This window comes from Bos javanicus, chromosome 5, assembly GCF_032452875.1.
Source record: "Bos javanicus breed banteng chromosome 5, ARS-OSU_banteng_1.0, whole genome shotgun sequence".
Classification (NCBI taxonomy): domain Eukaryota; kingdom Metazoa; phylum Chordata; class Mammalia; order Artiodactyla; family Bovidae; genus Bos; species Bos javanicus.
The window spans coordinates 64,274,461-64,287,414 of NC_083872.1; the positions used below are offsets into that span (position 1 = coordinate 64,274,461).

The 12,954-nt window shown below is 38.4% G+C and overlaps 1 protein-coding gene and 1 non-coding gene across 5 annotated transcripts in view; one reads left to right on the top strand and one right to left on the bottom strand.

The window, feature by feature from the left end:
• Window positions 1-12,954, bottom strand: part of ANKS1B (ankyrin repeat and sterile alpha motif domain containing 1B) — a 1,160,119-nt gene that overhangs the window by 883,372 nt on the left and 263,793 nt on the right. For all 4 annotated transcript variants that reach the window (XM_061417010.1, XM_061417008.1, XM_061417009.1 and 1 more), the window contains exon 9: window positions 858-1,001. In XM_061417010.1, coding sequence (XP_061272994.1) covers window positions 858-1,001 — 144 coding nt within the window. The remainder of the gene's footprint in view (window positions 1-857; window positions 1,002-12,954) is intronic.
• TRNAG-CCC (transfer RNA glycine (anticodon CCC)) lies at window positions 10,059-10,131 on the top strand. The gene has a single exon. It is a non-coding gene; the product is annotated as a tRNA-Gly (tRNA).

Consider the following 12,954-nt stretch of genomic DNA (forward strand, 5'->3'; position numbering starts at 1 on the left):
AGATGTAAAAACATGTAATGATTTCTTGAAGACAATTACTTCATATTTGTTGCAAAACAGAAAACAATATTTTTGAGATATACTGAATTCTTTCTTATCCTAGATTATTTTTCCACTTATATTTTATGTAGTTACATAAACACACCTTGCCATTACACTATTTTTCATATTAAGTGCTTTTTCATCTTCATGTAGAGATGAATTCATTGTGGCTTCAAATTTCCTAATTCTGTTTGGCTTGTTTTACTTATTTCTGAAGCTCCTCTAAGGGCTTGTGAATAATAATGCACAAGAAAAATTTGAAGGTGACACAATAAAATTAAAAGTGACTTAATGAGTAGTGAAATGATTTCAAAATTATAATCAATGCTTTAGTGTTCTATTCTCATTTTGGTATTGTAGTGCATAATTGTCAGTGGCACACATTATTCTACAATATTCCATTGTGCTAAGAAAAAAAAAATCACTATGCTTTTAAAGAGCTCTCACATGCTTTCTTTTAAATCATTTTATTATTATTTAAATATGAATTATGATTTAATTTCAAAATAGCATTCTTTAAAATGAAATATTTCAAACTCATAAATACTAAAACCTCTTATATAACTCAATTTTTCTAGAGCTAGCATCATGACCAAAATAAAATCACATAAAATTATAATTATGTAGAGTATGTGTTGACTTATGCATACATGTACAGCTAGTTATATAAGCATTTTACTGACCCTGAACTGAAAAAATTTCAAAGTATAAATAAAATACTAATTGGATTTTCAGTGGATAATAAAAAAGATTTATTTATAAACCTAGGCAACCATTTTTATGTTTTATTGTATCTTAAGAAAGTAAACCATTACCTGTGCAAGAATGGGGAAGCCAAGGTTCCTACATCCATTACAAGGAGTTAATGCTTCCCAGAGTCCTGAGGGCCCACAAGTGTTTTCATCGTCATCATCTTCTTCCACTTCTCCTGGTGACAAATTTATTGTAGATGAAGTTCTCTGAAATTAAATTTATATCATAGCAATATATTATATCAATGTCAGTCAGATATCTTAACATCAATTAAATTACATAAATTTCTCATGGTGTATGTTAGCAAGAAGAAATTAGCTTAATTCTGGACATAGTTATGTGACTGTGCTATGGAAATCAGCCAAAAAATATATATAATTTAATTCTAAGTTGAGTGTGAAAGAAAACAAAGTGAAAAAACTGGGTGACAAAGATTGGTAAATTGCAAAGTTCATGTTGAAGAACAGGACATGAAAATGACTCAAAAGAACATAAAAACAGCAACAAATATTTTGATTTCTAATGAAATCAGAGGAACAAAATTAAAATATTGAAATAGGAATCGATAAAATTCTATTTTTTTCACAGTGTCATCAAAAAGTAGACTCGTTTTGGGGAAAAAAAAGAAATTCATAAAATTTCATATTATATGCATAAGAGGGGTATGTGCTAAGTCGCTTCAGGCATGTTCAACTCTTTGCAACCCCCGGACTGTAGCCCGCCAGGCTCCTTTGCCCATGGGATTCTCCAGACAAGAATACTGGAGTTGGGAGCTATGCCCTCCTCCAAAGGATTTTCCACACCCAGGGATTGAACCCCTGTCTCTTATGTCTCCTGGGAAGCCCTTGTAAGATACTTTTAAAGTTAATAATAGGACTTCCTTGCTAAGCAAACATATTTAGTTTTGCTACTTTTCAAATCTCACTTAAATGACAGCAAAACTTGTGCAAAAATGATCTAAACCATAAGGACAAGGACAACAGGAGGGAAGTTAACAGATGAGCAATATCTAGAAAACATTTAGACAATGATAAACAGATGACTTATCAATTTCATATAGAAAACTTGAGGATTCGGAAAGCAAACTGTCTGAAAAGAGGAAGAATAAAAAGCAGATCTATTCATGATTCAACTCCTCTAAAGGACTTATGAATGAGAGAGATTGACTACCTGTGAAGTAATAATGCAAGAAATTTTGTAGGTGCTGGTGGAACTAAAACAGAATAGAAACTCTATATTAGAAATTAGACCCCAGACTCATCACCCAGCCAAGAAAATAAACCTTCACCACCTGACAAGAAATTGGAGATTTACCTTCTGGTGAGGTTGAAGCAAAGGGATTATGAATTCTAAGAAACCAGGCACAATGAACTGAGGGATACCTCTTTAAAAACAATGAAATTAAGTGAATATCTATGTAGTAAATAAAGATGCTCCACCTGCCCCTGTGCCTTCTTCCCACATTTGTCTTAGAGAACATGGCAGCTAAGCTCATATCTCCCAGGTAGCAGATGAGAGTATACTCCTCTGGACCGCTCAAGAAAAACAATCTGTATGTACTTAGGAAAATGGCAGAGGGGTCCATGCCTTAATGCCTACTGTGAAACCCCTCCCCAACAAACTCCATCCACATAAACAGTTCCTAATTTTTCAGTTAAATATGAACAAGAGTATGATAACCATATATTGGAAGGAAGCTTTTAACAGGCCAAACTAAATATACAGATAAAAATTATAAACAGTATCCTCAGAGAGAGAGAATACATAAAATCCAACAGAAGAGATGGAAAATAAGTCTGAGCAAATTTCCCAGAGGACAGAACAAAAGAAGTTAAAAGTTAAGAAAATTAAGGGATCAAACTAAGAGTTCCAAGTAGAGGTAAAAAGAAATTGTCAAAGTAACAATGCAAGAAATTTTGCCAGAACGAAATAAAAATTCCAGATTAAAAGAGCCTGCTGAATATTCAGCAGGGAGTATTTTTTTTAAATAGCAAAGACAATAAGTTTGTCTAGAAATATTCAGAGTATAGTGTTCAGTATAACATTGATAGATTATGATTACTGAAGTTAGTAAAGATAGTTTACATACTGAATTGTAAATAGCACCCATCTCCCCCTAAAAGTTGTTGCTTTAAAAAACAGCATATAAGACTTCACAATACAACTGGTTTTTGCATTCACATCTTACATTTCCCTTTATCAATTTTCAATAACTGAGAAATTAAGAACTTCAATAGTCCTTCAATGAGTTACTGTCTGTAAGATATAATATAGTGCTACAGTGCTTTTATAATTATAATACAATAATACAGTGCTACAATCTACTGAGTCCTCTATTATTCATTATTTTAATTCACACAAGACTTTCAGGAAAATACTAAACTAAGCCACAAGAAGTCAAGTAAAACCCAAGGTCACAGAGATGACAGAAAAAGGATCCTAATCCAGACTGCCTAACTCTAGGGCATCCAATCCATATGTTTGATCAATGCTATCTATAAAAATGACTAGAATGATCAAATGGGCATCTCCTTCACCAACTCATGATCAATTATTGGTTTAACAATTAAGGTTGATACATATGGCAGTATAAATCATATGCTTGGCTAACAATTATCAACATTTTATAATCAGTTTTTTTCTTCTGTCTCTTTCTCCTCCCCAAAGAAAAACTGCTTATGTCTGTTCCCAGCTCATAATTCTTCAAGTACTTCCCATTGTATAGCAAATAATATCCATATTCCTTAATATGGCTTCAAGGTTTTATGGTCAAACTATTTTTCAGCCCCTTTCTTACTCCCTTTTACTCACCCAAGGCTATAACCAAATGGAATTATTTATCCTTTCCTAATCTGTTCTGTGCTTTTGTTCATGCCCTCCACCTTACTTCTCCATACAACTATTTTACTGCTTAAGAGTTTAGACTCTAAAATTAGTCCTGGATTCAAGTTCCCTAACTCTCTTCCTTTTTAGCCTACTAATTAGTGTGATTTTCAGAGTATAGGACCACTGGCAGCCTCACTTACCTTATGCAGTGGGAAAATACAGTAGTATACACCTCCCTTAGAAACTTTTCCTGAAAAATAAGGTAATGAATATATGGTGCCTGACACACAGTCAGGTTTGAATAAGTATTAACCATTGTTTTTAGCTATTATTCTCCTATAATACTATTGATTCCTCAAAATACAATTCAGATTTCACCTCTTACATAAAATTTTCCAGATTTACCACAAACAGGAAGGATGTTGCTCTCTTCTGAAAGTCTTCAGTTCTTTCTGTCAGTTTGTGTATTCTGTTATTTCACATAGACTTTGAAATGACAAATGGTACAATGGCAAAGAGCAGAAGTTTTAAAGTCAAACAGATATATATTTAATATATGCAAATAGATATATATTCCTGGCTCTGCCACTTGCAAGCTGTGTTACTGAGCAAATCACATAATCTGACTAATCCTCAGTTTCCTTATCTGCAAAGTAAGCATAATAATCATTCCTACTTGAAGGGGCTATATGAGGATAAAATTAGTTGCTTGACAGTGACAGGTAGATGAAAAATAATCAGTGCTGCTGCAGTGCTGTCACTCAGTCATATCTAACTCTCTGAGACCCTATGGACTGCAGCCTGCCAGTCTTCTCTGTCCATGAGATTTTCCCAGCAAGAATACTGTAGGGGGGTGCCATTTCCTCCTCCAGGGGCTTCTCTAGACCCAGGGATCAAAGGCGCGTCTTCCGTGTCTCCTGCATTGCAGGCAGACTCTTTACCACTGAGCTACCTACTGTGGAAGCCCATAAAAAATCATCAATAAATGTTATTTTTATCATAATCTTTAGCCTGAAAGAGTTATATACACACAAACACAGACACATACAAATTATTTATCTTAGTTAATTGTAAGTTATCTGAAAGCAAATATGCCTTATTCACATTTGCATCTCTTACCATGTGTTTTTGTATAATGTAATTTAATAATTATTTATTAAATAAATCATTAAAGGAATGAGTTTTAAACTAACATTTGTTTGACTACCTAGAAAATTTTACTAATAATAAGAGGTATATATAATTGCATCACAAGTCTCATCATTGTTATTTTAGTTTTGTTTTATATTAACATTTGCCAATAGCATTAGCAAAAATAGCAAAATTTATTTTATAAATTTTGTGGTTTAGTACTGCCCCCTAAAGACAGTTTAGAAGTTAGCTGTGTACAATTCAATGTTACTCAATTTGCAAGGTCATCCTACAATTGAGGGAAGATTGTAATACAAGTCCTCTGACTCTAGATCCTATAATCTTTCTGCTGCTGCTGCTGCTGCTAATTCGCTTCAGTCGTGTCCGACTGTGCGACCCCATATACGGCAGGCCATCAGGCCCCCCAGTCCCTGGGATTCTCCAGGCAAGAACACTGGAGTGGGTTGCCATTTCCTTCTCCAATGCATGAAAATGAAAAATGAAAGTGAAGTCGCTCAGTCGTGTCCGACTCTTCACGACCCCATGGACTGCAGCCACCAGGCTCCTCCGTCCATGGGATTTTCCAGGCAAGAGTACTAGAGTGGGGTGCCATCGCCTTCTCTAATCTTTCTAAGAACTACTTATTAGAAGGAAGTTTCTAATTTCTAGAGCTCTTTAAAGAGACAAAAGATATTCAAAATATTCAGAATATCTACAAAGGAATTTCTGTGTTATGTTATACTTTATCATTGATGGCCTTTAAATGTTAAGTCCAAAATTCAGTAAGTCTACAATGTTATGTGGCAACCTGGATGAGAGGTGAGCTTGGGGGAGAACAGATACACGTATATGTATGGCTGAGTCCCTGTGCTGTTCACCTGAAACTATTACAACATTATTAATCAGCTATACTCCAATACAAAATAAAAAGGTTAAAGGCTAAAAAAAATTTTTGTAAGTCTAAGCAATTAAAGTGTATACTGTTCAGGAAAAGGATCAAGGATCAGATATGATTTCCACACAGACTCTTTAATCCTCATTAGTCAATCCTTGAGTGCATGTCTTTAGAAACATGCTGGCAGTAGGAGAAGAGAAAATCCAAGGATGTCCAGTGTTAGTCCCACCAGGCTCCTCTGTCCATGGAATTCTCCAAGCAAGAACACTGGAGTGGGTGGCAGTTCCCTTCTCCAGGGGATCTTCCTGACCCAGGGATCAAACCCAGGTATTGAACTGCAGCACTGCAGGCAGATTCTTTATCGTCTGCGCCACCAAGAAAGTTCCAAGGACATCTACATCCTGTCCAAAAGTCCCTGGAAGAAAAGCAGAAACTGATGCTGCTCGACAGAGCCAGGATATAAGAGAACAACCTGTGAGTGGGGAAATGGGATGATGGAATGAGACAAAGCTACTTCTCATCCTATCAGAAATGCAAACACAAAATTAAAAAGTAGGAAAACAGTCTAAAAGAATTGTCAATGCAAAGGGACCTGGCAAATAGGCAGACTCCAGAGAAGAAGCAACCATCAGAAACGGAGGGCAAAACAAAGAGAGATCATTAGGGACAGGAGTCAGCAATCTGGTCTGCAAATCAGCAAAGTCTTTTTGTGTTTGTTTTTCAAAACTGAAAATGATTCATTAACTTTTAGTGAAACTTAAAATAACACATGCTTATTGTAAAACAAATCATTCAAAATAAAAAGTTATAAAGGAGAAAGTGAAGCTTTTCTGATATTAATTATTATTACAAACATTCAGTGCATGTCCATCCAGATTTGAACTCATGTCCAGTGCTTTTTTCAGAATTGATAAATATGCAATTGTATGCCAAAGAGTACTCTTATTGGGTGGCTCAGACTGTTAAGAATCTGCCTGCAATTCAGGGGAGCTGGGTTCAATCCCTGGGTAAGGAAGATTCCCTGGAAAAGGGAATGGCAATCCACTCCAGTATTCTTGCCTAGAGAATCCCATAGACAGAGGAGCCTGACGAGCTACAGTCCCTGGGGTCACAAAGAGTTGGACACAACTGAGTGACCAAGGGAACATTTCATGCAAAGATGGGCTCGATAAAGGACAGAAATGGTATAGACCTAACAGAGGCAGAAGATATCAAGAACAGGTGGCAAGAATACACAGAAGAACTGTACAAAAAACATCTTCATGACCCAGATAATCACGATGGTGTGATCACTGACCTAGAGCCAGACATCCTGGAATGTGAAGTCAAGTGGGCCTTAGAAAGCATCACTACAAACAAAGCTAGTGGAGGTGATGGAATTCCAGTTGAGCTATTTCAAATCCTGAAAGATGATGCTGTGAACGTGCTGCAGTCAATATGCCAGCAAATTTGGGAAACTCAGCAGTGGCCACAGGACTGGTAAAGGTCAGTTTTCATTCCAATCCCAAAGAAAGGCAATGCCAAAGAATGCTCAAACTACCACACAATTGCACTCATCTCACATGCTAGTAAAGTAATGCTCAAAATTCTCCAAGCCAGGCTTCAGCAATACGTGAATGGTGAACTTCCTGAAGTCCAAGCTAGTTTTAGAAAAGGCAGAGGAACCAGAGATCAAATTGCCAACATCTGCTGGATCATGGAAAAAGCAAGAGAGTTCCAGAAAAGCATCTATTTCTGCTTTATTAACTATGTCAAAGCCTTTGACTGTGTGGATCACAATAAACTGTGGGAAATTCTGAAAGAGATGGGAATACCAGACCACTTGACCTGCCTCTTGAGAAATCTGTATGCAGGACAGGAAGCAACAGTTAGAACTGGACATGGAACAACAGACTGGTTCCAAATCGGAAAAGGAGTACGTCAGGGCTGTATATTGTCATCCTGCTTATTTAACTTCTATGCAGAGTACATCATGAGAAACGCTGGACTGGAAGAAACACAAGCTGGAATCAAGATTGCCGGGAGAAATATCAATAACCTCAGATATGCAGATGACACCACCCTTATGGCAGAAAGTGAAGAGGAACTCAAAAGCCTCTTGATGAAAGTGAAAGAGGAGAGTGAAAAAGTTGGCTTAAAGCTCAACATTCAGTAAACGAAGATCATGGCATCTGGTCCCATCACTTCATGGGAAATAGATGGGGAAACAGTGGAAACAGTGGCTGACTTTATATTTCTGGGCTCCAAAAATCACTGCAGATGGTGACTGCAGCCATGAAATTAAAAGACGCTTACTCTTTGGAAGGAAAATTACGACCAACCTAGATAGCATATTCAAAAGCAGAGACATTACTTTGTCAACAAAGGTCCGTCCAGTCAAGGCTATGGTTTTTTCTGTGGTCATGTATGGATGTGAGAGTTGGACTGTGAAGAAGGCTGAGCGCCGAAGAATTGATGCTTTTGAACCATGGTGTTGGAGAAGACTCTTGAGAGTCCCTTGGACTGCAAGGAGATCCAACCAATCCATTCTGAAGGAGATCAGCCCTGGGATTTCTTTGAAAGCAATGATGCTAAAGCTGAAACTCCAGTACTTTGGCCACCTCATGCGAAGAGTTGACTCATTGGAAAAGACTCTGATGCTGGGAGGGATTGGGAGCAGGAGGAGAAGGGGACGACAGAGGATGAGATGGCTGGATGGCATCACTGACTCGATGGACGTGAATCTGAGTGAACTCTGGGAGTTGGTGATGGACAGGGAGGCCTGGCGTGCTGGGATTCATGGGGTCACAAAGAGTTGGACATGACTGAGCGACTGAACTGAACTGAACTGAACTGAGCGACTAATGCAACAACAATATATATTTCCAAAGTCTCTAAAGTATTCTCCACACGACAAGAGAAAAAAAATTTCTTATATGAGAAATTGAAAATGTTACCCTCTTCCTTTAAAACTTTTAATAGTTTTTCATTGTTCTTTGGATAAAATTCAAAATTCTTAACATGATTTCCGAGGCTGTGTATGATTTGCCATTACCTGCAATACCTAGTTTTGTCCAATTTTTGCCATTCTTCCTTCCATTTGCTCATAACATTTAAACACACTATGCTCTTTCTTCGGAGAAGGCAATGGCACCCTACTCCAGTACTCTTGCCTGGAAAATCCCATGGATGGAGGAGCCTGGTGGGCTGAAATCCATGGGGTCGCTAAGAGTCGGACACGACTGAGCAACTTCACTTTCATTTTTCACTCTCATGCATTGGAGAAGGAAATGGCAACCCACTCCAGTGTTCTTGCCTTGAGAATCCCAGGGACAGGGAAGCCTGGTGGGCTGCGGTCTATGGGGTCGCACAGAGTCGGACACGACTGAAGTGACTTAGCAGCAGCAGCAGCAGCAGCAACAGCAGCATGCTCTTTCTTTTGAATATACCAAACTTTCTCTTATATAGAAGTTTATCTAAGTACATACAGTTTTCTCTTACAGAGGCTATTAGTTGTCTCCACTATAACAAAACACCTAGCCCTCTTTTTCTACAGTAATAGAACCCTAATTTTCACTTGGGCACATATCTTCTTTGGGGCTTCCCAAATGGCACCAGTGGTAATGAACCCAACTGTCAATGCAGGGGACAGAAGAGATGTGGGTTGGATCCCTGGGTCAGGAAGATCCCCTGGAGGAGGGCATGGGAACCCACTCCAGTATTCTTGCCTGGAGAATCCCATGGACAGAGGAGCCTGGCAGGCTACATACAGTCCATAGGCTCACAGTCAGACAGGACTGAAGTGACTTAGCACACAAACATGTCTGCTTTGAATACAAACCATTTTTCCAATCTCTGTCACAGCTAAATGTGGCCATGTTATTAAGGTATAAACCTGGGGTATAAGAAATGTTCTTAAAGAGGCATGTCCTTCCTTCTTCCCTTTCCTCTTTCTGCTGATTGGAGTGCTAATGAAATGATTAGAGCTAGAACAGTCATCCTGGACCATGAAGAATCCTTCAAACTAGAGGATATACATAGTAGAACAACAAATAGAATAATTCTGGGTTCCGTGTACTGATGAGGACAGTCCATCCTTGGACAGTCCAGCCCTAAGTTATGTAAGTCGGGTGAAATAAACTTCTCCATTTTAAGCCACTGCTATTTTCATTTTCTGTTACTTGCTATTGTACTAAAACCTAATAAATAAATTCATGGAGCAATCTCTTCTCTTGTCTTCATCATGATTAATCTTTGTGCTCTAGGTGTGAACTTAACTCACTCCCTCTGATAGTCCTTTTTGGTACCCCAAAATTAGTTTCCTTTCTTTACATAATTTCACATCACCCTGATATTTTTATAGTAATTATCACAAATAAAATTTTAAAAGCTAATTAGATGACTTTGGTTCACTGACTCCTTTCCTGGGACTTCCCTGGTAGTCCAGTGGCTAAGACTCTGTACTCCCAATGCAGGGGGCCCAGGTTTGATCCCTGGTCAAGGAAGTAGATTCCACATGCTACAATTAAGAGTTTTCATGCTGCAACTAAAGATCCCACATGCCACATGGAAGACTGAAGATCCCGCATGCTCTGACTAAGATTGGGCACAGCTAAATAAATAAGGAAATGGTTAAGAAATAACTCCTTTCCCTACTGGATTACAAACTGCATGGCTGCAGAGGTGTCTGTTGGTTTAGATACCACAAAACCAGAGCATGCTGCTGCTGCTGCTGCTAAGTCGCTTCAGTCGTGTCCGACTGTGCGACCCCATATACGGCAGGCCATCAGGCCCCCCAGTCCCTGGGATTCTCCAGGCAAGAACACTGGAGTGGGTTGCCATTTCCTTCTCCAATGCATGAAACTGAAAAATGAAAGTGAAGTTGCTTAGTCGTGTCCAACTCTAGCAACCCCATGGACTGCAGCCTACCAGGCTTCTCCATCCATAGGATTTTCCAGGCAAAAGTACTGGAGTGGGGTGCCATTGCCTTCTCCAAACCAGTGCATATGTGTTGATTAAATAAATAATGAGTGAGTGAATGAATGTCAGCTTGCCCTAAAAATTTTAATAATGTGAATATTCTCACTGATACTAGAAGGCACCAATTTAACTGTAACCTTGAATTTAGTGTCCTTTATCTTCTGACTCCTCTATATCCACTTGCCCTCACTGTATTCATTCCATGTTCAAACTACCATAGAACTCAACCAACATCTGCTTGATTTCATTAAAGAATGCCTTTATACCAACCATTAGCAAGCAATTTAGAGTTTAACAAAAACTCTGTAGTTGAGGAGACTAAACTTTAAATTGCACAACTTAATCATTCCTCCTCCCCAACAAATATTTGTCTCCCTGTGATGATGGTTGGGTAGAAGGATGGTTTCATCTTCTTTGGTGTATGTTTCTTCCCATAGAATTTTTTTATCTGCTTTTCAAATTACTGTACCTTTTATAATGCAGAGAAATGCAATTCTAGTAAGATTTAAGGCAGGAGGAGAAGGGGACAACAGAGGATGAGACGGTTGGATGGCATCACCAACTCAATGGACATGGGTTTGGGTAGACTCCAGCAGTTGGTGATGGGACAGGGAGGCCTGGCATGCTGCAGTTCATGGGGTTGCAAAGAGTCAGACACGACTGAGCGACTGAACTGAACTGAAACCTCTGCTTAAAATTTTCTGAGAATAACTCCAGTGCTATCTTATACTATCTTTTCACCACAGTCATTTGCCCCAAGTTAGTGAAATTCACAACAGATGCAACATTAGGGTCTTCTGAAAATTGAAATCTCTCTCAGATTTATAGTTACCTATATATCCTAAACTGATTTATACCAGCAAGGAAAAGGAAGAAGAAATTCTTTAGGCCAATGAGTACACTGAGTCCACCTCGTAGCATCCACACATCAAAATAATATTACTGTACACAGTGATATTTTAAACCTGGGGATTCTCCAGTATTCACATTTATTAAAGGACAGAATTGCTATTAAAGGAAGTATTTTAGTTGCAAGTAATATCGAAAACTAGATTAAGGAGAACTGTTCTCCTTTTAATAGTACATGAGACATTCATTGTAATTGCTCTAAAACGCTGTGTTCCAACACACTGTGTCCCCACCTGCTACCTCTTTACATAGCTGACATTCTTTGCATGGCCATCTAGGAAACTTCAAAGAATTCATTTGGTTTGCTATTCTACTTTAGTACTCAGTTCACTTCAGTTCAGTCGCTCAGTCATGTCCAACTCTTTGAGACCCCATGGACTGTAGCACGCCAGGCTTCCCTGTCCATCACCAATTCCCAGAGCTTACTCAAACTCATGTCCATCAAGTCAGTGATGCCATCCAACCATCTCATTCTCTGTCGTCCCCTTCTCCTCCTGCCTTCAGTCTTTCCCATCATCAGGGTCTTTTCCAATGAGTCAGTTCTTTGCATCAGGTGGCCAAAGGATTGGACTTTCAGCTTCAGTGTCAGTCCTTCTCATGAATATTCAGAACTGATTTCCTTTAGGATGGACTGGTTGGATCTCCTTGCAGTCCAAGGGACTCTCAAGAGTCTTCTCCAACACCACAGTTCAAAAGCTTCAATTCTTTGGCATTCAGCCTTCTTTATACTCCAACTCTCACATCCATACATGACTACTGGAAAAACCATAGCTTTGACTAGATGGATTTTTGTTGGCCAAGTAATGTCTCTGCTTTTTAATATGCTGTCTAGGTTGGTCATAGCTTTTCTTCCAAGGAGCAAGTGTCTTTTAATTTCATGGCTGCAGTCACCATCTGCAGTGATCTTGGAGCCCAAAAAATAAAGTCTCTCACTGTTTCCACTGTTTCCACATCTATTTGCCATGAAGTGATGGGACTGGATGCCATGATCTTAGTTTTCTGAATGTTGAGTTTTAAGTCAAGTTTTTCACTTTCATCAAGAGACTCTTTAGTTCTTCATTTTCTGCCATAAGAGTACTAGCATCAATTTATATGTTCCTATTCTCTCTTAAAACTTTTGTTCATTTATCTGACTCTAGCCTAATAATATTGTTTATTATTATGAAATGAGAGACAAAGAAGTCTACATTGATATCAGGTTTATGCCCAAGAGGTCAAAGCTAATTTCAAAAAGATAAAGGTTACTTTTAGAAAGTTGACTCAAGCTTATTTTTTCTGTAGGATTTAGTATAAGAGGCAAAATATTCAACTCTTGGAAAATACACTATTCTTCATGACAGATCATTTTACATAAACATATACTAGTTTTCCAGAGAAGGCAATGGCACCCCACTCCAGTACTCTTGCCTGGAAAATCCCATAGATGGAGGAGCCTGGTG